This window comes from Balaenoptera ricei, chromosome 1 (assembly GCF_028023285.1).
Source record: "Balaenoptera ricei isolate mBalRic1 chromosome 1, mBalRic1.hap2, whole genome shotgun sequence".
Lineage (NCBI taxonomy): Eukaryota > Metazoa > Chordata > Mammalia > Artiodactyla > Balaenopteridae > Balaenoptera > Balaenoptera ricei.
The window spans coordinates 78,272,028-78,299,254 of NC_082639.1; the positions used below are offsets into that span (position 1 = coordinate 78,272,028).

At 36.9% G+C, this 27,227-nt stretch overlaps 1 protein-coding gene across 1 annotated transcript; it reads right to left on the reverse strand.

The window, feature by feature from the left end:
- Positions 1 to 676: 676 nt before the first annotated feature.
- GTF2B (general transcription factor IIB) lies at positions 677 to 26,092 on the reverse strand. The gene is made up of 7 exons (XM_059925875.1): positions 25,994 to 26,092; positions 21,850 to 21,956; positions 7,437 to 7,570; positions 5,018 to 5,164; positions 4,763 to 4,892; positions 3,300 to 3,581; positions 677 to 1,099 (listed from the first exon to the last, which is right to left on the reverse strand). Exons 1-7 carry the CDS (start codon positions 26,008 to 26,010, stop codon positions 966 to 968), a joined length of 951 nt encoding a protein of 316 aa, XP_059781858.1. The 5' UTR covers positions 26,011 to 26,092; the 3' UTR covers positions 677 to 965.
- Between the last annotated feature and the right edge of the window lie 1,135 nt (positions 26,093 to 27,227).

Sequence of the window (27,227 nt, forward strand, 5' to 3'; positions counted from 1 at the left end):
CCCTGTACAAACTACCTAGCTGGCAAAAGGGCAAAATGTTGTTGGTCTTCACTTACATTGCCTAGCAGTCAAGAGACCTTAAATCAGTGTTCCTCAAAGAGTGAGATGCAAAACATCTACACATCACAATCACCCAGGGGGAAGGTGCTTGTTAAAAAAATTCCTGGACATCCTCAGGCCCAATAATCTCCATTTTAAATATTCTTTAGACTATGAGTATCCCAATTAGTAAAAATAACAAAGAACTGTAGATAGATACGCAGATTCTATACAGTGAAATGTAAACATCTGGAAATTGAAATCTGTCTCTGTTACTAATTATTTACTAGCATCATCTTCTGCTCAGTAAGCTCACTGAGAAAAAACACCTACTTAAACATTCTTATATCTCTAAAGCCAGTGCCTTTCAATGCCCTGTTCATCACTTCTTGCTTTTTAATATACATATATTAAGAAATCACACACACACCTCCTTTTAAACTGCAAACTAAATATGTTCAACAGTGGTTCCTCAAAAGCCTGTTATTTCCATAACTTTATTAAAATAAGGGAAATATATATGAAAAAATAATGGAAAACAAGGACCTCTATCAGCTTTATTAGCTGCAATATGCATTATTTGTAATTATAAATTATATAAATTATCAATTACATGTAACGTAATTGTAACAAAAACTTTAGTTTTGAAAAACGTTTTATTCAAGAATTACATAATTTCAAATATCTTCCAAAATACAGTTTCCTAGATTGCTACAAAAGAAAGCAAATTGAATAAGAAATTTAAATCATTAAATATGTTTCACTAGTATATACATATGAATGCCAAGCAATTAATATTTAGCCCTGGAATGCGTACCACGTCTTTCGTTTTTCCTTATTAAAGGCTCAATCCAGCACTTTGTATAGGCTATGTACAACAGGCAAAAGTTCAGTGTTCATAGGAGTTTCACATTAGCTGCCTCAATTTATAGCTGTGGTAGTTTGTCCACAGGGGTGTCAAATTTGAAGTCTGTAGGAAACAGATCTGGGGCCCGAGGATAGATTAGCCTGTAGGACTGTCTGATTGTAACATCAGCAACACCAGCAATATCTCCAATCTCTAAAAGACAAAAATCAAAATATTAAGTTTAACTTCCATCCTACCTCCCCTTCTACTACCTGCATTTGTGGGACATGGTACTATAAAACGTCTAAGTGAAAAAGAAAACAAAAATATTTTCAAAAACTAAAAAGTAGAAAGCAGGGCTACAGTAACAACAATAATAATGGTATTAGTATTTTTCGCAAAGCACTGTCGAATTAATTTAAAAGGTTTACTATATGGAAAACACAAACAGTGCTCAAGGCATAGCACTATGTGTGATAGCTATTATATTGCTCATTGTGTTTAGAACTGACTTCTTCACAATACATTTTTTTGAGGATCACAGAAGTAATCCATGAATACATTCCTGTAAAGAAATTCACTTTATTAGTTCTGTGTTTAAAAGTTCCCCTGCAACGTCTCCCCTAGCTAAACCTCTATTAAGAGGTTCTTGTTAGGTTAAAACCAAAATGGGATCATGTTGGTATTTTTCTTTTTTAAAAAAAATATTTATTTATTTGGCTGCTCTGGGTCTTAGTTGCAGCACGTGGGATCTTCGTTGCCGCGTGCAGGATCTTTAGTTGCGATATGTGTGATGATCTAGTTCCCTGACTAGGGATCGAACCCAGGCCCCCTACATTGGGAGCGTGGAGTCTTAACCACTGGACCACCAGGGAAGTCCCTATAAGTATTTTTCTACTACCTCTTTTTTCTACTTAACATATCTGAGGTCAAACAGCTGTATATTATAGCATGATATAGATGTTTTTCACTATTATAAACACATACTTGAGCATATATATTGAGCTCACACGAGTTATTTCTACAGTCTATTACAGAATCCAAGGATCCACTTTTACCATTCAAAGTCAGTGTCATATTTTCCTTCCATTTTTTAAACCAAGTCCCAAAGGACTGCCACTTGACAATTATTTGGTTAGTTATACTTAATCAAAATAGATTTTTTAAACACACCCTTTAATACAAACTCATTTTACCATCTTTTCAGAGCCAGTTCAAATCGGTGAGATTTTTACAGCTTTTCAGTGTGGATGCTGCCATCAGTGCACAATTAGCTAATTTTTAATTTCCTTATCTTATGTTGCATTATATTTTTCTAGACATAAATACCAATCTATGTCAACTATGTGAATGTCAACTGGCTGCTGGGCAGCAAGTAATTTCACTACCTCACTTTTAAATTTAGAATTGACTGCTCCTTTTTCTTTATAAATCTTTTTGAGGATCATGGAACTAATTAATGAATGCATGCTTGTAAAGAAATTCACTTAATACTTCTGCTTGAAAGTTCTACAACAGTAAATTCAAAAATAGCTGCAGAAGGTTGAACTACTTATGTTAGCATTTTCATGAAGAAACTGAATAGCATACAAAAGAAGAAAGAGAACAGGTTTCACAGTAAGTTAAAACTTGATGGTCAACACATATTTATTGTGCGCCTCTCTGTAGGGTACCATGCCAGCCAATGAGAAACAAAGCATGGCCACCTCCTCTCAAGATTTAAAAAGTTAAGTTTTGAGGGGAAGAACAGAGACTCTTCAAAATAACAGGAGAATTTAGGAGGAACAAATAAAAACTTCTAAAAATGAAAAATGTACAAACTAAAATTAATTACTTAATTCAAATGGAAAAAAAAGTTAAGTCTGTACACAGGGTTATGCCCCCAAATATTTTTATTTATGAGACACCTAAAATGCTGTATTTTCTTGAGTTTTGATGCTAAGGAACTACCTCTTAAACATGGGCTCTGGATATTTAGTGGCATCCCTCAGAGATATTGCAGGTTCAGTTCCAGACCACTGAAATAAAGCCAATACTGCAGTAAAGCAAATCACAGGAATTTTTTGGTTTCCCAGTACATATAAAATTTATATTTACACTATACTGTAGTCTATTAAATGTGCAAAAGAATTATGTCTAAAAAGACAATGCATATACCTCAATTAAAAAATACTTTATTACTAAAAAAATGCTAACCATCATCTGACAATTCAGAATTGCCATAAACCTTCCATTTGTAAATAAATAAATAAATAAATAAATAAATAAATAAATAAATAAATAAAATGCAGTATCTGCAAAGTGCAACAGAGCTAGGTAGGCCTGTACCTGCTTTGTACTTAAAATGGAAATACAATCACATACTACAGCCTTCATTAATTTCATCACTACCCTTCCTGATGAACAATCCTACCTTTTTGGGTCCTTTTCTCAGCTGATGCCTGTGAGGCCATGTAAATGGCGGCTGCTGCCACAGATATTGGGCTCCTTCCAGGAACCAAGTCCAACTCCACAGCTTTACGGGCTATATGTGTAGCTGCCATCTGTACTTGTTTAGGAAGACAAAGGTTGGAACAAAACCTGGACATGAAGTCCCCAGTTGTAATCAGATCCACACTGGTTTCTAAAGCTTTCAAGATAAGTTTAAAACATCGACCGATTTCTTTCTTAGAAATTCGTGATACGGCACATATTTCTAAAAAGAAAAAAAAAAAATTAAATCCACATAGGCCATGTAGTTCATTTTAAAATCTATTATTTCTGATTATAAAAGTAATATATTCTAATTGCAAAATTCAATCATGCCTTAAAGATCAATCTCTAATCCTCTCAGTGATACGTCTCATAGAGCTAATTTAAAATTTCTCAGTTAATTTAAATGTTTATTACACTTAAAAGAAGTTTTTAAAAAGTTAAATGTAGGTCTTAATATTTCAAAATATTAACTTCTCTTAAGTTTCAATTCATGCAAGTAAGTTTCTTCAACCAATCAAAAACTTCTTTGATATTTATGTATTAATCTGTTGTAAGGAGTATGTCAAGAAGACGAAAGAAAATACTCAAACTAAAGAAGGCTTCTCAAGTTACACAATGTCATATGTACATGCAATCCATGAGATTACAGGCTATAGAAAAATAAGATCAAATATTTGACCCTGTTATTCTAAAAATTCAACTACCACTTTCAGAATATATTTAACAAAAGCCTTAGTTTTAGCTGTAATAACCCAAAAGATGGTAATGATAATGGTCACTGCCTCTTCACTCTGACACAAGAAAATGTAAAAAATATTCATGGATGAATGAAGGGTAATTAAAGTCTTAAGCTAAAATGTGTAAGTATCACAGCAACACTGTGAATAAGTTGTAATGTTTTCATGGGTAAACTACAAATTAGATGAAAAACACTGGTTCTCGCAAAGCCTCCAACCTAAGTGTGAAAATACAAACTGTCTAACTCAAGAGAAAAAGTTTCATTCATGCTTTCTAAGGCTTGACTCCCTCACCTGTAGAGACCTGTGCTGGGAGCAGAAACTTTTCTGCGCATCCAGTGTACAGACTTACTACAAAGGCTTCTGATGCCAGGCCTCAAAGCGCACAAGATATAGTCAGAAGATCCTACTAGCAAAGAACAGAGGGCTTACATGGACTAACATGACTTTACATGGGAAATAGCCTGAAAAGAACATGATCAGTATGATCACAGAATTTTTGTCAAGGAATAAAATAAGGCGGTTTAGAAAGATACTTAGGTGGATTACTGTATGTAACCAGGAAGACATGACTTATCTACCTACTGTCAAAGCTGCTTGACTTTGGCCTGTCACTTTAATATGAAATAGGTAACATTTATTATTTAAGCAACTAAAAACTTACCTTTAAATGTCCTGGGAACTCCTTCCTGTCTGCAGGCAATATAGAGACAAGCAGAAGCTATGGCATCATTAGCCCTTCCCTTCAGGCTCTTCTGTTCATACACTTGCTTGAATAGATTATTTGTTCGATCCTTCAAAGCAGAGAAACTAAGTTTAATTAATTCTAGGCCATTTAATTAGCCACAACAGCAATATTTCATGTTTTCACTAAATTATGCTAAGTCAAAGCCAGCATGGCTTAAAGACAAGAACTTACAACTATATTTCGAGGGAGGTTGATTCTGTCTGCCATGGTAGTGATTTCTTTGAATGCATTCATCATTGCCCGATCAGAACTACTCATGGTTCTCCTATTCTGGTACTTAGAATTACCAAATTCATCAAAACTTGCAGCTCCTGTACCCTATAAAACAAAGTTTTATAACTTTATGCAAAAAACTTTGAAAACCTGAATGAACAATTTCTAAGAAAACTTAACTAATACAATCTGACTCCATATTACCCAAGAAATCTACCCTGAGCAACCTCTCTATTCCTCAAAAGTACCAGGTTAAGATGGTTTTAAAGAGGTTTTCTAGCAAATACTTTAAATGTAAATATATTATTAGAAAATCTAATAATATAAACCATCATATTAATAGACCTAGGAGAAAAGTCACATGATTATCTCCAAAGGTGCTTAAAAAATTAAGCAAACAAAACTCCCAAGTCCAAAGCCAGCACAATGATTAATGAAGAAACATTAGCAGCATTACCACTGAAGTCAGAAGACAAAAACACCTACCACTACCACTTTCTAACACTGTACTAGAAAAAGTAGCCAATATGATGTAATTTTAATTATATAATGTTATTATATAACAATTATATTAATTACATTAGTATAATTATATTAAAATTCAGCAAGAGAAAGATTAGAAGTACAAATTTGAGACGGAAGTGATAAACTATTTGCAGATACTACCTTTGTATTTACCTAGAATATTCAAGAAAATCACTCAAACTGCTATAAATAATAAGAGAATTCATTAGAGGGGCAAGTTCAAAATTAACAAATAGAAATCAATAGCCTACATATGTGTAATCAACCAGTTAGAAGACAATGAAAGAAAAAGCTGCAATTACAACAGGAACAAAAAAGATAAAATATCTAGGGATCAACTTAAGAAACATGCAAGACCTTGATGAAGAAAACTTTAAAACATCCACTGAAGGACACATATGACCCAAGGAAATGGAAATGCATACTATATTTCTGGATAACAAGATTTTTTCCTTAAGAAGTCAATTTTCCCTAAGGCAATTTGCAAATAAATCTAACAAAACTCAGTGAAAATAATACCCAAGTTTTGTTTTTTGTTTTTTGTTTTTTTTAAACTAAACACAGTTATCCTAACTTTAAATGGAAAAGACAAGTGAAGAAAATGCTGAAAAAGGGCAATAAAGCCAGATATCAGAACAGTGTGGTGTGGCACTGGACTAACTAGACGAGGTTAGAGAAAGGATGCAAAGTCCAGAAATATCCCCAAATACATTCAGAAATTTAACATATGACAAATGTACCATCTTAAAAAATTTCTTTGCCATATAGGCATAAACAACTTTCAAAGGAAACAGGAGAACCTAATATTAGTGGTTACCTGTTCTGACAGGGAAAGGGGGCTGCAATAGAAACAGAGTTTAGGGGTCAAGGGTGAGGAAAAACCACTGTGGTTTTTTTACATTTTTGTTTTTGAATCATGTATTTCCTATTGAAAAAAATTAAACATTAAAAAAAGTCACAGCATTAATTAGTTGCAATCTTAAACATTTAAAATTGTCCTTAGTATACTTTTTTCCAGCCTGTAAAGCTAAAGCAAATACAGAAACCTCCTACTTTAAAATATTTCTAAATATTGAAAACTTTTTAAATTAGCCTACACCATTTTTCAAACTTAATATGTAATTTACAGACCATGAAAAAATAATGCCCTACTTTTGAATAGTTTCTTAAAAATAGACTATGCAGTAGTACAGATTCCATCCTAAAACAGCATACACTTCCTTGATGAGCCCTTTGGAATAATGCCACTACTACTTCCAATTCAGATAACAGAGCAAAAAACAGCCCGGCTGCCACGAAGATTATGCTCCTGCTTTATATAATAGCAGCAGGTACCATTTATTGAACACATTCTACACACTACATGTGTTATAGATACTTTACATACTTTCCCATATAACCCTCAATATCTCTATAAAGTAGTATTATTCTCACTTTACTGATGAGGAAAGTAAAGCTTAGGCAAGTCATAAATTCACCAATATAAGAAAATAGTCTATACTGATATCCAATTTATCTTAGGTGGTATCGAGGGAAAAGAGAAAACACTCCTAATATTCAAGGAACATGTCAATATGAACTCAAAGAACATACTACACTCAATTTTTTGTGCAAAATTGCTTCATGAAAACAAGAGCCTGAGATACAAAGAGTCTGTAACTTCAATCTATTGGTCTCCCATTTAAGATGGAAGAAATGCATAAGGCAACCATCATTCACAATAGTATTACTGGCAAATCTTACTCTCAGATCAAGATTACTCATTGGGGCAGTGACTGATACTTTTGCAAAGTTTCCAAACAGGTCTTTAGTCAGTCTGCAGCTGGTACTTCCTGCCGAATGGATTTATTACCTTGCCAATCATAGTAGACAAATCTCCATCACTCAGAAGAGGATTCTGAGAATCTCCAACTCGAGATGGATCTTTTGTTGCTTTATCATTGCTGAAGGTTCTCCACTCAGATCCTACATCGATAACCCGGTCACCTGAGAATATAAGTGCAAGTCTAAGTTGTTTTGTCAAGATGGGATTTATTTAATGCTGCTTAATGCCCAACTCAGCCCTCTTATTCCCAGAAAATCTCAACACAAACATCAGGTTTCAGCTTAAGTATCTTGTTTCAGGCATTTGTCCTAAAGCACTCCTATTGTGCCAGTCCAATAATAACCCTCTTTAAACATTATGCTATGATTAATCATATTCTAACTCCTGGAACAAAGAATTAGTCAAAATAAGGACAAATAGCAAAATAAAGCTATTCATATGTGATGCAAAGATAAAGTAATATAACCATGAAGAACCAAAATTTGCACAAAATGTGCAACAGGCATGGAAAAAAACAGAAAACACTATTCACAATGGTATTAATACACATAGTTTAACATTTAAAAAATTACAAAGTTTTCATGGGCAATGCTCTGCAAAGAACTAAGCCTAAGGGTATGTTTTAGTAACTATTTGATGAAAAAATATTTTGGGCCAAATAATTCATACAGAATAAACTTTAAGCCTAGAAATCAGTAAGCAAGAAGCCAGACATGGGTAGATCTGGTGTAGATTACTGCTTTGGGGGGAATGCTCAATGGCTGGTAACACCTCCAACCATAGACAAGAGTTAACACGAACACATGCATATGCTAGTGATTGTGCCCTTTGTAAATGTTCTCTTTCAATCCTGAAAGCTTTATAAGGGTAGGTACCACTTTTATTGCTACACTAGAAATAAAACTAATTTGCCGAAGATCACACAGCTAAAACTGAAACGCGAATGGGATTACAAAATCTGTTCTATACTGCATTTGTAAAACATGAGCTTTTCCACCAGCTGTGATAAAACTGAAAGCAGGAACCAGATCATTTTCATCTGTGCCTATACACAACAAACAGAAAGGAGAAAGAAATGGCAGAAGTAAGTTACCTCAGTAGTTAAAAGAAGTCTGGTATTCGTAGAGAACAAAAGTAGGGATACCAAGGGGGGGCGGTGAATTGGGAGACTGGGATTGATTTATATACACTACTATGTATAAAACAGATAAATGATGAGAACCTACTATATAGCACAGGGAAATCTACTTGGTGTTCTGTGATGACCTAAATGGGAAGGAAATCCAAAAAAGAGGGCATATATGTATACACATGGCTGATTCACTTTGCTGTACAGCAGAAACTGACACAGCAGTGTAAAGCAACTATACTCCAATAAAAAAATAAATAAGGGGGACTTCCCTGGTGGCGCAGTGGTTGAGAATCTGCCTGCCAATGCAGGGGACACGGGTTCGAGCCCTGGTCCGGGAAGATCTCACATGCTGCGGAGCAACTAAGCCTGTGTGCCACAACTACTGAACCTGCGCTCTAGAGCCCACTAAGCCACAACTACCGAAGCCCGCGCGCCTAGAGCCCATGCTATGCAACAAAGAGAAGCCACCGCAATGAGAAGCCCATGCACCACAAGGAAGAGCAGCCCCCTGCTCGCTGCAACTAGAGAAAGCCCGCACGCAGCAACAAAAACCCAACGCAGCCAAGCAGAAACTAACACACCATTGCAAAGCAATTATACGCCAATAAAGATGTCTAAAAAAATTTTTAATTAATTAATTTTAAAAAAAAGAATACTTTATCTTTATTAACTCACATCTTTTAAGTCTCTCTGGGACTCTAAAGATAAAGTATTAGTTAGCCAACATGCTTCATTTCACAGCATTTTCCTTTTGGCCCAAAAGTAACTTAGCATGAGTTTCTTTTAGTGCTTGCTTTGTACTGCCTCAAAAAAGACAAGCTGGATTAGGGAGAAAAAAAATTTTTTAAAAAGCTGGCCTAGGATAGTATAAATAGAAAGCCCAGAACTGGGTAGTGATGTAATTTTTCCACATACGTGGGAATGATCTACATGACTCATTCAACAATCTGTGGTTTGTGCTAAGAGCCATTCCCTCTTTTTACACGTTACTGCTCAAAACACAGCATTTGTAAAAAATAAAATTTCCAAAATAACTCAAATAGCACATCATGAAACTACAACTAGACCACCAGATTAAGTGCATGAGTAACAAGAAATAGGGCAGATCATTCAGAAAAAAAGTCAGAATACATAAAGGATTTTCTTGGAGAACATCTAAATGGTAGCATTTTTAAAAGTTGCTCTGGAAGGAAACTGCATTACAGAATTTTTCAAGGAGTAAGTGTACAAGGCAGCCACACTGGGCATAATCAACCTTTGAAAAGAAGCTGCCTGCCAATTAGCACATGTGCACATAACACACAACCTCACACAGCCTTTCACGTTCTAGAAACAGAGAAACATGCCAACTTTCACCAGTTCCTTTCTTAACCACACACTGATTTTTGTAAAATTAACACCAGATAGAAAGTCTATATATAAAGATTTTTAATAGCCAAAATCATAGCAGGACTGTATGTACATAATAGCACTACTCCTCCATCCTTCTACAGAGTATGATCTCTAACACTCTGATCAAGTTCCCCATCCAAAAAAGTAAACAGATTCAATATGTACATTTAGGTATTACACACATGCACAGTTCTCAATCCACGTATCAGTGGTGTCTAAAGAGTATTAACTAAGATATTATACTATATTCTACAACGAGTTTCATCTCTTTATTTTTTCAAGAAGAAATTGAGAATAATTGCCAAAATCATTCACACCAGTTTAAAACTGTTCAACTACTTTGGCACCTACCCACCTTATGATCTGGCAATTCCACTCCTAAGTATTTGCCTACAAAAATCTCACACAAGAATATGGGACTTCCCTGCTGGTCCAGGGGTTAAGAATCTGCCTTCCAATGCAGGGGGTGCGGGTTCAATCCCTGGTTGGGCAACTAAGACCATGAACCTCAACTACTGAGCCTGAGCACCACAACTAGAGAGCCCGCACGCTCTGGAGCCCGAGCACCACAACTAGAGAGAAGCCCACGCGCCACGACGAAGAGCCCGCACGCCGCAACCAAGACCTGACACGGCCAAATAAAATAAATAAATAAATATTTTTTAGAAAGTCTCATACAGGGCTTCCCTGGTGGCGCAGTGGTTGAGAATCTGCCTGCCAATGCAGGGGACACGGGTTCGATCCCTGGTCCGGGAAGATCCCACATGCTGCGGAGCAACTAAGCCCGTGCACCACAACTACTGAGCCTGCGCTCTAGAGCCCAAGAGCCACAACTACTGAAGCCCACACGCCTAGAGCCCGTGCTCCGCAACAAGAGAAGCCACCACAATGAGAAGCCCCCGCACACCGCAACGAAGAGTAGCCCCTGCTCACCGCAATCAGAGAAAACCCCGCACACAGCAACGAAGACCCAACACAGCCAAAAACAATAAATAAATAAAATGAAATAATAAAATAAATAAATTTATTTTTAAAAAGTCTCATACAAGAATGTGCATAGTAGCATTATTCATATTAGCTAAAAAGTGGAAACAACCCAAATGTCCATCAATGGGAAAATGTAAACAATGGAAAACTCAGCAAGTAAACTACTAATAATGCGGTAACAAGTGCATTTCGAAAACACTATTTTGAGTCAAAAAAAAAGTCAGTCACACACACACAAGAAAAACCAACCATACTATACGATTCTATTTGTAGGAAGTTCAAAAACAGGCAAAACAATTTCTGAGGATAGAAATCAGTACAGTGATTGCTGGGTTGGGTTGGAGGTGGGGGGGGTAGAGGTGGCTGACTAGAAAAAGGCATAAGGGAACTTCTGAGATGAGGGAAATGGTCTAAACATGTTCTGTTTGTTTGTCTGTTTGGTTTTTTTGGCTGCATCGTGAGGCTTGCAGGATCTTAGTTCCCTGACCAGGGATAGAACCCGTGCCCCCTGCAGTGGAAGCCCAGAGTCTTAATCACTGGACTGCCAGGGAAATCCCTAAACATCTTGATTCGTGTGTTGGTTACACCAGTATATGCAATGTCAAAATTTAAACCATACATTTGGGATCTTTGAATTTTATTGCCTGCAATTATACCTTAATAAACTAAAAATTAAAATTCACCCCCACCAAAATACTGTTGAATTTGAATTAAACTGTATCAAACCTATACGCTTTGGGGGGAGTGACAGAACAATTTTTATCAATCTTCTTGGACAAGGGAATATACTCTGTCTCAAGGTCTTCTTTCAGATTACATGTATGTCACATTTAGACCTTTTTGTGTTGTTAAGAATCTCATTTTCTAACTAGTAATTGCTATAGTATTTTATATGCTTATATTCAACCACTTTTAACCAGTGATTTTAATTCAACCACTTTTATATGCTTATATTCAACCACTTTTATAGTCTATTAATTTTTAAAAATTGATCTGAATAGGGACTTCCCTGGTGGCGCAGTGGTTGAGAATCTGCCTGCCAATGCAGGGGACACGGGTTCGAGCCCTGGTCTGGGAAGATCCCACATGCCGCGGAGCAACTGAGCCCGTGAGCCACAACTACTGAGCCTGCGCATCTGGAGCCTGTGCTCTGCAACAAGAGAGGCCACGACAGTGAGAGGCCCGCGCACCGCGATGAAGAGTGGCCCCCGCTCACCGCAACTAGAGAAAGCCCTCGCACAGAAACGAAGACCCAACACAGCCAAAAAAATAAATAAATAAACAAATTTTAAAAATTAAAAAAAAAAAAAAAAAAAATCTACCGGCCAATGGACACGTGTTCAAGCCCTGGTCCGGAGCAACTAAGCCCATGTGCCACAACTACTGAGCCTGCACTCTAGAGCCCACGAGCCACAATTACTGAGCCCAAGTGCCACAACTACTGAAGCCCAGGCACCTAGAGCCCGTGCTCTGCAACGAGAACCCACCGCAACGAGAAGCCCGTGCACTGCAACGAAGAGTAGCCCCTGCTCGCCGCAACTAGAGAAAGCCCGCACGCGGCAACAAAAGCCCAACACAACCAAAAATAAATTAATTAAAAAAAACAGAGAATACTTTATCTTTACTAACCCACATCTCTTAAGTCTCTCTAGAACTCTAAAGATAAAGTATTAGTTAGCCAACATGCTTCATTTCATAACATTTTCCTTTTGGCCCAAAAGTAACTTAGCATGAGTTTCTTTTAGTGCTCGCTTTGTACTGCCTCAAAAAAGACAAGTTGGATTAGGGAGAAAAAAAACAAAAAAGCTGGCCCAGGATGGTATAAATAGAAAGCCCAGGACTGCTTTCTATGCAGTCCTTATTCAAGATGATGGAATTCCTACCACTTGAGACATGCCAGTCACCATGCTAGGGTAATAGGTTTCTAATAGTAACATTTCTACTCACATGCCATTGGCCAAAGCCAGTCAAGGGGTGATGTTTAACTACAAAGGGAGTGGGGAAATACAATTGTACCATGTGGCCCAAAAAAGAAGAACCAGAAATATCAGGGAATAGTCATCAGTACTGTTCCACATGACAAGTAGCAAATAAAACTCAGCTTTGTATTTTTGTGGATTTATGTAAAAATTTATTTTAAAAAGATTGTTCTATGACCTTCTTTCTGTGTCACAAGACAAACAGGAATCAGACTTAACTTCATTGTATTCCATCAACAAAATTTTAGGTCCCTTCAAAGTAATGTTTTTACTGGTTGGTTGCTTGCAAATTTTTATTAATAAAACTTTTTAAATGTTAAAGGGATACATTCCCCAGTGGTGCGTGGGAATCTTGATCTGCAACCCTAAGGGTCTTCTGTGAGGAATGTAAAGTTTTCTTCTATTGCACCTTTAATATTTTATCATATTCAGCTGGATCTTCAAGTAGTACCATAGTGGCTATCTTGTCTTTACCACTTTCCAAAATTCACTCTTTATATTCTCAGGTTTGTTTTCTGCTTTACTGATTCAATTTTCTAGAATGTTAAGTCAGCTCATTGCTATCTAAAAGTTTTACTGTGTTTGTCTCCTTGTGCTATCTTCTTTATTTCTGACCACTTTTAATAGAAACATTAAGGAAGCTTTATTTCACTGATCACAAAAAAGCAGTTATTTTCTATAACTTTTTTCTAGTAAACTGTATCAGAAGCAGAATTTTCTGTTAAGTCCACAGGACGACTGTTCCTCTTTACTATAGTTTGTATTCATAAACCTCAGGTTGATGTTTATGCTTATTCATCCTGTAATAAAGAATTATCAATCCAAGTCCAGTGGTGGCAGTGATGTTGGAAAACCTTCCAATCCACCACCATAAGTACTCCCAGCCTCTCTGCGTACTCACAAATCCCTGGCAGACAATAGAGAATCCAAACAAAAATAAACTCCCAGTATGATTCCAAAAATGTATTAGGAAGGATACAGGTAGGTTTGTAATCAAAGCAAAAACAATAGTAACTTCAACAAGATAGAACTTTCTCAGGTTACCAGTCCATAGTTAATAGTTTGGATTACTGTGACTCCCAGGCTCCTCCTATCTTTTTTGATAAGCCATCTTCATCATGACTTGCATTTTGTAGTGTATGATGGCTGCTGGTAGTTCCCTCCATCATGTCTGCATTCTAGCCAATGGGAAGGAGAAAAAGGGAGAGCACATCCCTTAGGGCAGAATCTAGAACTGCACAAATCTCTTCTACTTTACAGTGCACTCTTAGAACTTAATCAGGTGGCCATAACTAACTGGAAGGGAAGCTGGGAAATAAATACAGTCTAGCTGAGCAGCCACAGGCCCAGTGGATTCTTATTATTAAAGAAAGAGCTGGGTAACAGATACTGGGAAACAACCAGCATCTTCTGCTACAAGGAATAATGCGGTAGCGGGGGAGAGAGAGAGAGATAAGAAAGGATGTCAAGGTACTTTGCCTGATAGTATAAAGGAAACAGTACACAATGACAAATTAAACAGACATTTAACCTTCTTACCAGGCAAGCTATAAATGGTAACTACAACCAAAGATATTCTGTAGTACAACAGTAAAATCATAATGGCTTAAGGTAGCAATTTTAACAAAGGGGAAAACTGCAACATATCAAAAGCAGCCAGGAAGCCAATACTGAAGATAGTCTGACTTTCCAACCTGACCTAGACTGAGGATATTTTTGTTTTCTGTTTCTTATTGTAAATTAATAAAGAAATTTTTAAAAAAATATTTATTTATTTATTTGGTTGCGTGGGGTCTTAGTTGCAGCAGGCAGGCTCCTTAGTTGTGATTTGAACTCTTAGTTGTGACATGCATGTGGGATCTAGTTCCCTGACCAGGGATCGAACCCAGGCCCCCTGCACTGGGAGCACGGAGTCTTATCCACCATGCCACCAGGGAAGTCCCAATAAAGGAATTTTTTAAAAGGGAATATTAAGAGGAACTGCTCAGAATTTCAATTCTTTCTGCCATCTTGTAAGCATTTTGGCATACCACCTTTGGTAGAGAATTCAGAAGTAAGAGTCTTAGAACAAAATTCCCCAAGCTACTTGTTTTCATAGGCTAGATTTATCTAAAACCATTTAGTTTAAAACTACAAAAGTTTTCAAAATGTGCTAAGTCAAAAACTTCAATAATCAAAATGTATTATTATTCAAGATGAATAAATCCAAAGCACTGAATTTTTTAATTAAAAAAAATCAAGGTGCTCTGGAAAACTGTTTAAGCCAACACACTGTATTTGTTAAATCTAATGCTGAAAATTAAATGCATCATTAGTTTCCACACCTTCCTCAGTCACCTAACCCTTCCTACCATTCCTTCTCACATTTCAAAGAATCCTGATCTTTAGTCTAGGGTTACTATACATTCTTATCAGAAATCTTGCATTAAAGATAATTTTGAAGGGAACTTTGATCAAGAGATATTTTATAAAGAAATACTATTAAGTCAGTCTCTAAATCAGTTTATGTTCACAGTGTAAACTGGGTACCAACCCAAAATGAATTATCCCCTAGAAAAAAACCGTATCATGGTTAATTTCCCAGACCAGCCCATAAAAGCCTATTTTATCCATGTTTAGACCATTAAAAAACAAACAAACAAACAAAAACCTGTACAAGTCAACAGTGTAATTACCATTAGGAAAACAGTTTGTAAAGGAAAATACGTTATAAGTTCCATCCTTGAATATGTGAACAGACCTTGCTTTTCCTGAAATACAGGCAGGTCTGCAGCAAGCAGCAGCAGCATCTAAGCTAAGGAGCTGTGGCTCTGGGAGAAGATGCATCTTAACTTAGTCACAATACATTTAGTCCTTCACATACTAATATTGATACTTTCAGGCCTCCATCTTATGGCACATGTTTCTTTTCCCCTCTACCTGGAATGACTTTCCCTCCATAAACCCTTACTCATTCTTAATGATCATGTTTTCAATGTAAATTCAACAGTAATTCCCCTAGGAAGTCACCACTTCCTTCCTACGTGTTCTCACCAAACTTGGAAGATCTGTAATAGAACTTTTACCACTCTTTGTTGTTTTAATTTACCTTCCTCCTTTCCACACAGTAGACAAAGAGTTGGTCCAGAGCTTGCTTATAGCATCTCATCTTTCTATCACTCTCCTTGACCAGCACAGTGTTTAATGGAAACATGTAGTACAAAGACCAAAGGCTTTTCAAGTCCAACAAATCTGGATTTAAGTGGCTGTGTCACTTACTAGGTGTAGAATCTTGAGCTAATGACCCAAACACTCCAAGCCTCAGTTTCCCTTTCTGTAAAATCAAAAAACTACCTCAAAGAGTGGTTGTGTTACCCAAGTAAAATTAGTGGTTCTCTGATGCTTAAGAGAAAGCAGCATCTAAATTAGAAATTTCTGAATTAGGTAAAAAGGCTGTGTCTGAGGGCTTACAAGAGATGACAAAGCAAGAATTTGAAAGTGAATACAAATATTCCTTAATTTTAAAATATAACTTGGCTATAGTAAACTAAAGCTGAATATTTTCCTTTAGGAAACACTGCTAATGCAAATTTAAAGATGGTAATCCGATAATATTTAAAATACTACAATAGCAGCGTTAAATATGCCGGACCCATAACAATCACTCAAACACATTTTGCAACTGACTTGCTAGGAAGAATGGCATCTCAGATTTGGAATCACCCTTTTTTTCTACAAGGTTAAGAAAAAAGGAGTACTTATATCCCTAAAATATGTATCACTGAAATCTCATACTAAAATTATACTATATATTTTATACATTATCTCATTTTATTCTTAACAATCCCTAACAAATCTGAGATGTATGGTACATGTCCTTTTGGGGGTGGTGTACTTATTTTACACATAAAGAAAGTTAAGCTTGGAGAAATTATGTAACTTGACCTTAGTTACATAACTTATTAAGTAGTAGAGCCAAGTCTAGACTCCAGGGCCATTGACTCCTAGTTACCCTAGGAGCTATGGACACACATAGATATCTGCCTTATAGGAATTTGCAGTCTAGGTCTGGAGACATGGGAAATATGAAAGGAAAGATGAGAAGCCTAAAAGTACAGAGATCTCAAAGAATGTGCCAAATTATAAAGTTTACAGGATAGACCTGTGTTTCTTAACATGTTAGCAATGTATGACCTGAGCTAGGGTGTCTGGAAGTGGGGCCTGGAATCTTTTTAAACATATTTCTCAGCTGATTCTTAATGCACATTCACGTTCATGTCTCAGATTCACTGGTATAAACAATATCCAGAATGAGTTTAGGAGGGGAAGGTCAAATCGACTCATTTTTCTCTTTCAAATTCATCTAAACTATTTTCCGGTATTTTCCTTATATTACTTTTAAGAACAATGGAAGAATTCCATTTTAAATGCTACACAAAAAGTGGCTTTAAGCAGAAACGATACCACTAGTTCTATACAACACCTCATCGTGAAATCCTAATTTATAAAAGTCTTGATAACCAATTTCATGTTTTAATAGCTGTTACGACAGCTTACTAACTTCACACTTTGCAGCCTATAAATCATGCACAAACAATATACAAGGTCAAACTTATGAACAAAGTGATAATCTAAATATGATTATACTGCCACCTAGTGCTCAACTTTTAAAGTGTCATAATCACACAGGATTTGGGGGAAAAAACCCACCAACAGTGCTGTTACAGCCAACATGGCAGAAATGACAAAGCTTTGCTTTAAAAATCAGCCCTATTTTAGAGATCACTACCAATATCTTAAGGGTCACTGATGAGACAGCCAATGACAAATCATAATACTTCATACATCTAAAATAACAATCTTATAATTCAAATACAAGAGGAAAGTCAATTAAACTATTACATGTTATAAGTAGTACTACAAACAGCTACAAAAAATTGGAAACAACCTAAATTACCTGAGAGACTAAATACTACACAACCATTTAAATACTGGGGAAAAATTAAACAGGACATCAAACACGTAACAAATTGTATTTTCCAAAGATGGCAGCAATAATATCTCCCATCCACATGTTCTTCTACAACATGACCTTGTCACCCTCACATTGAGGTGGGGCTATTTCTCCTCCCCTTCCAATCTAGGTGGGTCCTAGGGCTGCTTTGACTAATAGAATGCAGAAGTGACCCTGTTCCAAGGCATAGCCCTTAACTACTTGAGTCCAGCTTCCGTTCTCTCTGAAAACACTTGCTCCTGGGATATTTCTCGTAGAAACCAACCACCATGTATGAAATATGACTACTCTAACACAACTATGGAGAAGCTTTAGAGGATGACAAATCTCTGTGGGGAGGTCAAGGAGCAGAAAGGCATCAAAATGCAGGTGAAGATGCCGTTCGGGAAGTGGATCCTCCAGGTCTAGCCAGTGCCGAAACAATGGCCCAGATGAATCCTTCCCAAATTAATGACCAATAAAGTTATGAGCAAAATGAAATGGTTGTTATAAGCCACTGATTTTGAGGTGATCTGTCATGTTACTGAAACAGAAATTGGTTCCTCAAAGTACGATGTTGCTTTAAGAAAGTCCTAAAACACGTGGCACTAGTTTTAAGACTGAGTGGTGGGCCTCAAGGAGTCTACCAATGAAGGTTTGAAGGACAGTGAGAAAGGTGTTATTAGAGACTAGAGAAAAGGTATATTATATAAAACATATTTTTTGTATTATGAATTTCATTTAAAAAGATAATAGTAATGGGCTCTCCTACTTGATAACTCAGTTGAGAGGGATAATATATGGCTCTGAAGATTAACAGTTGAGCAGTATCTAGTCTTGGGTTTAAAATTAAAGGGAGTTAGTGACAACAGGCTGCCCTAAGTTTCAAGAACATATTAAATATTAAGTACAGAGTGGTCCAAAAACAATTCTAAAAGAGTTTGTTTCTAAGGTTGTCTGGTGATTAAACAGAAAGCTATTCAAAATGCTTATTCAATAAATATGTTATAATCTAAAAACTTTCAGACAATGTAAAATTTCATGGCAAGTACAATCAAACTATGTACACCAAGATTATTTATTAGGAAGCACATGATGATGCTGTCTAGATATAAATCTCTATGAACATCAACATCTCAAATATGAAAAAAGCCACAAATTTTATGCCCTCAATGGACTGCAGAATATTTGTCCAGCTTAATTTCTTCCCTATTTCCATAGTATCAGAAATAAAGGTTGAATTGAGCTGGCAACAAAGCATATGCCTTTAAACCAGCAAGATGATGCAAATCTAAATTTATTATTGATACATGACAATGATATACGTTTGTGTGTATATGTACGTATGTATATGTTATTTTTAAAATTTAGACCCATGGAATGTCATGACCAATTAAACTATTCTCAACATAATTTGACTGATGATATCCTCAGCAAAACAGAACTTTTTTAGCAGACTCTTGCCTGCCTCCCCTTGTCTAGTCATGGAATAGATTCTTCACTTGCAGGACATCATATTACACATTTAACCACAATATCTGTGAATAAGGCTACTGTATATTTTAAAGCAAGTGTTTGTTATATTTTACATCAAAAAAACCAGTATCATAAACAGGTATTTCTATATAGAGAGAAGTTTAATCATATTATATTTTTAAGTTTTCAGGTTTTAAATTTAGCCTAGTAGGTTTAGTTAGAACGAAAAATAGTTTTGATGCTGTTCAAGACTAATAATAAAGCAAAACTAAAAGAAAATTAACTTCCCTTGGTTTGATATAACAGAAAAATGCAACTAAAAATTAAGGATTCCAAGCACAAAAAAGCATGTAAGCCTTGAGAATTATATCTTCCTTCTCCAGTTGCTTAATTTTATTTACCCAACTATCTTGCTAGTCAAACTGGAAGTGAAGCTGATGGAAAGACTGGAAATATAATGCAATATTTTTGCACTACTTCTTTTTAAGTGGCTACAGAAGTTAGGAAAGCCAAGAATCTGAAATTATCTTCAGTCTTCTGTCTCTGTCTCACTCTTACATATTATCAGTTCGATCTTAATACTTTGGAAGAATCAGAATGCTCTCATTTAACTTAGGGGTCAGCAAACCTTTTCTTTAAAGGGCCAAAGTAAATATTTTAGGCTTTGTGGGTCAAGAGGCCAAACTGACTTATTTTTATTCTTTTATTTTTGTGAAGAAATTCTGCTGTGATGAGATATTCCACTATACATTTTCTAAATTTTCTGACCATTGTTTTCCTGAGTTAGTAGTATTGTGATAAGTGCTTAGTCTGGTAATGTCAACGTCTGTTGTATTCTTCTGGCACATCTATAGTATCACTGCATAATGAACACAATGCTTTGCCATCTAATTCAGTAACAAATAACCTATGCTCCACTGTGCCTTAAAAGCATGACATTCAGAGTTCAGCTTTTTTTCTCATTTTGACATGATGGGTATGCAATGGTAACAAAATAAATAAATAAAATGTTGCAGTATGGAGATATGCCTGGCACTCAAAAATGCTGTGGGTTTATAACTGCTTCACTGGGATTTGTAGTGCACTGAGCAGCAGTATGATGTGACGAGAGCACCACATATGGTTTCTGTTGCAACCACTAAATTCCACTATTGTAACATGAAAGCAGCCAATAGACAATATATAAACACATGAGTGTGGCTATGTTCCAATAAAACTTTATTTATGGGTACTGAAGTTTGAATTTGATAGTATTTTCATGTGTCCCCAAAATTATTCTGATTTTTTTCACAATTAAAAAACATAAAAGTCATTCTCAGCACACACACCATATAACAACAGGTGATAGGTCATAGTTTGCCAATCTCAGATTGAACTCATTTTATTACAAGACAACGGCAGGATAGAAATTTGGCTCCCATGCAGGCAGTGGAGCTAGACTGCCAGACTACTTAAACTTCAGTTTCTGCATCTCTAAAATGAAGACACTTCACAAGTGTCTCCAAGGATAAACTGAGTGAATATGTAAGTCACTTAGAACAGTGCCTAGCATATAAGTATATTAACTGTTAATACTGCTTACTGAGCAGAATATAATTGCAAATGGATTCCGATTCCTATTAACAACTCTGTATGATTTAAAACTCCCACTGGAAGTCTGAGGCAAGCAGCCTATTTGCATGAATATTACAGATGTCCTCCAAGCAAGACACTTCCACAGTGTATCACCACCCGTGTTTCTGTTATACTTCCCACAATCCTACTAGCAGTTTCATTCTTATTTCAAGCTTCGAAGTAGTACTCCTTTTCTCAGGTGCTGGCCGCAACCCCACCATAAGAACATTTTTTGAACAGACTATCTCTATCCTAAAGTTATGCTACATATCTAGATTAGTGAGAAAATAGAAATAAAAGTGATATTTTAAGAAGCATTATTTTGACACTAACAATTTCACACTAGAAATTCATAAATAAATCATTCTGTATGAGCAAATGAAAATTAAATCATTTTTGATGACTAAAAGGCCTTGGATGAGACTCAGTACCTTTATAAAGATATACCTTTATTACTCCAAAATAAATCATGCCTATCTACCTTTATTACTCTGAAGTAAATCATGTTGAAATATACCAAAGTCACAAAAGTTAGATTACATTTATTCATTATTTCATATGCACAAGAGTGCATCAAATGTTTAAGACTAAGGACGCAGGAGACGAAGGACTAAGGGCCTTTTTTTCTGGATCAGCTATCTCAATTTTAGATGCTCCCTCCTACCCCACATTATGAAATATATGCGTTTGTACAGACAATAAAATATGGTGTCTCTGATTTCACTCTTACTTATTTCCTTTTTTCTAATTCTTTTTGTTTTACAATAAATATGAATTACCTGTAGGGGAAAAAAGTCAGAATGTATTCATTAAAAGAGAGTTTGGAAAATACACAAAAACAAAATGCTCCAAATAGTGATTTCAGTTAAAACCATAGTAACTGCTCACCTACAACCAGGCCACATTCAGGACAGATCATATCACCAGCTCTGTAGTCCTCCACTAAGATCGCATCTGGATGGTTTGGACATGTGACTCTTGGAAGAGCATCCAAACTAAAAGAAAAAAAATTTTTTTGTTAATATCCTCCTAACCAACATGCAACAAAGTACTAATCTTTTGGGGGGAAAAAGAGGAGAATTTTGAACATTTTTCCAATAAATTTATAATACATTTACATTTATAATACATTTAAGCTAAATTCTCAAAGTAAAAATCCTAGGTTAGGTTACTTTAAATCCTACCTAGTATTAACAGATACGACCGGAATTGTTTTTTGTAAGGACAGTTATTGGTTTGCAGAATGGAAGGCTTTAAAAACTTAAATGGAAAACAAGTGTTTTTTTCTTTTGACATGTAGGCTACTAAAATGTTTATAAACCTTGATTAACACAGAAATGACTAGCTACCATAATAACGTGCAACATTTACACATAACCGTCTGGGTTTGTGACCCTTGCCACTTATTTCTATGGTCAGAGAATAAATTTCAAGTCTTTGTTTTCTACTTGCTGCATACCTTAGTAATACACTTAGAATAGTACACTGAACCTAAAAGGTATACAAACAAGGGTGGCAGAGGTGGCTCTGCTGAACTTAGGACCTGATGATTTCATTTAGTCCAGAACTAAGTTTGTTAGCCCTCAAGAAACTGTTTCAAAATCTACTTTTTAATCTATCTGTGATATTAACAATTTGTTCGATTAATTTATTTTGAAAATAAGGCAGTCTGGGGAAGACACATCAGCCTTAAATGACCTAACAGAATGAGTTCTAAAAAGCATCAAAGATATTTAACATAGATTTAGTAATTATTTCTGTGGGTGTGGCCTTACAATCACAAATGTCTGGTATCACTGAAAATAAGCCCTTTTTAAAAGTTCACCTGAAGTAATACAGAACAAGGTTATGTTATGACCATCACAAATATACATATAAAAGACAACATCAAGCATTCTTAAAGTATGTAAATAGGTATCTGTGGTTTTGGATAAAGTTTCTCAAAGTAGCAAACAGTTCAGAATGTTAACTTTCAACATAGGTGATACCCACAGAAAAACTGATAAAGTAATCCGTATTCCCAAAATTTATATATTCAGGTTAACCAAAACACATCTTGGATCTTTTCATTGCGGAAATAGGGAATGGAGGTTTGCTTTATATTCACATTTATTCCATAAATTTCTACTAGAAAAATATTTTAATAAATTATGACAAATAAAACATTAAGAAATTAGTATAAATTATTAAAGAAAACTATGTAAAAATAAAGGAAAATGTTAGTAAAGTAACAGTAATTACAAATGCATAAAATGGGCAGCCATGTGGCACACAGCATACCAAGGACTGATATATTTCATACTATTAAAAAGTAGACATAATATTGTGTGCGTGTATACGTATATAAAACTGATATGGAAACATCTCAAAGATATCCTAAGTGAAAAGAGTAAGGTAGGGATTTTATAGAAAACTGAAAGAAGTATGAACTACATTTATATGCAGTAACATGAATAAATCTCAAAATGCTGATAAAAGAAACCAGACACAGAGGAATACATATACATTTATATATAAAGTTTAAATCGGGCAAAACAAACCTATGGTGTTAGAAATCAGGACGTGGTTATGTTTGGGAAGGGGTAATGATTGAGGGCATAAAGGAGGCTTCCAGGGTGCTAGTGGTATTTGATTTCTAGACCTGGGTGGTAGCTATGTGTATGTACTCACTTTGTAATTGAACTGTACACTAAAATGTGTGTGCTAACTTCACAAAAAAAAGGTAGAAAGCAAGGTAGCACACAGTGTTTATATTAGACTACTTTTTGGAAGAAGAGAGATTAGGACTACATGCATATGTTTGTTAAACCACAGAATCACTATGAAAACACCAAGAAACTGGTTACAATGACTGCTTTGGAGAATTAGATGGCTAGGAGCTAGGGAAAGAAGGAAACTGCTTTTCACTTTTCTTCCTGCTTTTGTATGATTTGCATGTGTTACCTATCCAAAATAAAATGAAACTGTGCTCAAGCAGTGAACCTTTAATGAAATTACCCACAAGGGTAAAGAAAAGAGGAAGCACAAGAGTGGGGTGGTGGGGAAGTAAGGGAGAGAAACAAGAGGGAAGGAATGGAGTAAACCACCACCACAGAGATTAAAATAACTCAGGCTGCCTAAGAAGCCACATAACCCCAAACTTCACTTTATAGCTATCATGTATTAGGTGCCTACGATGTGTCTAGTACTATACATATACTATTAATCTTCATTAGCAACTCTGCAAATTAAGCATTACCTCCATTTTAAAGATTATGCTCAGAGAATGATTTTCCTAAAATCACAGAACTAATAAGTGGTGGAGTTTAGATTTTAAGTCACAACATTTGTGTTCTTCTCTGTGAAAACACCAAGCAGTTTCATAGCCTAGTAACTGTACATCTTCCTCAGGGGGAAAAAAGCTAAAAACAGAAATACTAACATTCACCTTTGTTCTCACTGGTAGAAAAACTCAACAGATGGACAGCAATGACATACACTTAAGAGCCGGACATGCCTAGAAAAAATTTACTTCAAAGAAATATTTCAAAGATTTTTTAAATGAAGAGAATAAAGGCACACAAAGGAAATGTATTCTTTCCGTAAAGAATCTATCAAGTGAATTCACTATATTTAACTATTACAACATTTCTTACAAATACCATTTCCTGTTCTATTATATACAAAAGCTGAGCCCAAATATGACCACACTTACCTTTCAGATCTACTGCCGTGAGAGAATACAAGTCATAGATAAGTGGTGTGGGAAGCTATTTCTCCATTTACCTACAAGGAAGCCTTACCTGACAGAGCCACACCCAGTTGGAATGACTGAGCATTCAAACATAGAATTAGTAAACAAGTGTTTACTAATTCAGTAACAAGTGAACAAGTGTCCCTGGCTTTAAGAGCTGTGTCCAAGTAGTTTTCACTAAGGCTGCCTCCTCCCCCACCCTTTTAAAAATACAGTAACATAAAGCAGTAAGCCTTGGTAGTTTACCAGAAAGGGCCTGGATTTCTCCAGCTTACTATTTTGTGATAATGGCTTTCATCGCGAATGCAATTACAGAGGTGATAACAAGCTCAGAAAAATTATGCCAGAGCTACCTTGCCTTCCAGGAGCTACAGAAGTTAATCTGATACTTGTAATACATGAGTTAACTAGAAGCCAAGTGTGACAACAGGAAATAGACATCTGAGACTCTACACTCTTCTAACACTAACCTTGGATAAGTCAACATTGGCATGACTCAGTTTACACTTACGCAAAAATCCTAATATATACCTCATAGTGGTCATGAGAGATATAATTAGGGTCTGCAAACATTTTTCGTGTCACAGGATTAAAGACTGTCTTCTAATGGCACTGTATGCACTTCCTGTAGATATGGGTACATCACATTTTTAAAATATAATATTAAAGAGTGACTTCCCAGCATACGTAATTTTCTGCAGGCAAGATTTTCTTCAAGAGTATGCAGACGACATCTGTAAAGAAATCTCTCAGAAGAGAACTTATCAACTCTTCAGAAATGCCGTAGCTTCCACTTCAAAAGGCCTCGGGGATGGCAATCAGTTTCCCTCAGCCTTACCAATGCTGACGTCCCTAACTTTCTGGCTTGTCGGGTCAACAGGGGCCTAAAATTAACCCTTTCCCTTTAGAGAGGAGGATTCACGGACCCTCGGGCTGGTTGAGCCACAGATGGAAAACCAAGCGTAGAAAAAATTAACAAGAAAAAAAGGACGGGTGAAATATCCGCAAAAGACGCGAGGCCAGGGGCTGGGGACACATGAGCCCTCACACGGTGGTGCCTGGGTGAGAAAAGGACCTAGGACGCTGGCGGAGAAACGCCGGCGGTTCGGTACCCCCTGCGACACCCCTGTCAGCCCTGCGTCTGGGAGTGCCTTTGTCCGGGGCGGCCAGCCTGTCCTGCCGCCTCTCCCCGCTACTCCGCGGCGTTTTGCCCGACGCGGAAGTGCCGGCGGCCACCTTGCAAGACCCCGCACTCGCCGCCCGCCCCTCAGCTGCCCAAGCTCGGCTGGACGTACTAACCGGCTGGTAGACGCCATCTTCACGGCCACTGCGATTCCAGGCACCAAGGACAACACACGTACCGCAAACAGGAAGAGACTGTGACGACGAAACGCTGCGAAACTGGCTTTTATAGGCGAGTCGCCCACGCAGTCGTAATAGGGTGCGGCTACGGGTCGGGAGAAAGGCCAAGAAAAGTAAGCTCCTGTACGCCACGTGCTTTGCGTTTTCTTATTTTCCTATTCAGTTTCGGTCATTGGCTAAGGTGGCTGAACCAATCGAGGAAACTACCTAGGAAAATTCACAAGGGCACCCTGCCAACGAGCTACACTAGAGGTACCCTCAACTTGACTGAGTTAAAGCACAAAGATAGGGCTTCCCTGGTGGCGCAGTGGTTGAGAGTCTGCCTGCCAGTGCAGGGGACACGGGTTCGAGCCCTGGTCTGGGAGGATCCCACATGCCGCGGAGCGGCTGGGCCCGTGATGCCACAATTGCCGAGCCTGCGCGTCTGGAGCCTGTGCTCCGCAACGAGAGAGGCCGCGATAGTGAGAGGCCCGCGCACCGCGATGAGGAATGGCCCCCGCTTGCCGCAACTAGAGAAAGCCCTCGCACAGAAACGAAGAACCCAACGCAGCCAAAATAAATAAATAAATAATTTTAAAAAAAACACAAAGATAACCCGGGCGGAGAGGGCAAAGCCCGCATTCCCAATGGCTAACCACCCTTTCCCCCGCCCGGAGTCAGCTACTCGAGTTTGAGCGCAGTTCTTACTTGCCCAGAGGGTGATTCCACCAAGGTACTTGGAATAAAGAGAAATTCACTTGGGTCAGCCTGAACAGGTGTCAATTCAGGCTCTGTCATCAGCTAGCAAGCTGTGTCTTCTTAGGCACGTCCCTTAGCGCTTTGGTGCAAGGGGTAATAGTATCTGCCTTGCAAACCCTTTTAGAATTGGCAGGAGATGAAACGAAACCATGTAGGAGCACTACACCGTGAGGCAGGGAGATGTGGGTCCTAACCTGACTGTTGTTTTCATGGTCTTTGCAAATTTGGCATAGCTGAAATATAGACAACTTAGCAAAAATGGTTAGATACTGCAAAAGCTCCCTAGATTTATTAATTAGCAAAATTAATGTCAGAATAGTACTAAAAATAACAGCAACACTATCACTACTTGGCTGAAAACAAACCACCCTTGGCCCTGTGGGAATCGGAGGAAAAAGGGTTTCTTTGGGGATGAGAACTTAGGATATAGTGG

What these genes read in the sequence shown, in the direction of transcription:
- GTF2B (XM_059925875.1), bottom strand. An exon ending in TGAATGTGGCCTGGTTGTAG is followed by an intron (nt 7,571 to 21,849) that starts GTGAGCAGTTAC and finishes TTATATTCTCAG; the next exon opens with GTGACCGGGTTATCGATGTA. An exon ending in TGAGAAAAGGACCCAAAAAG is followed by an intron (nt 1,100 to 3,299) that starts GTAGGATTGTTC and finishes TTTGTCTTTTAG; the next exon opens with AGATTGGAGATATTGCTGGT.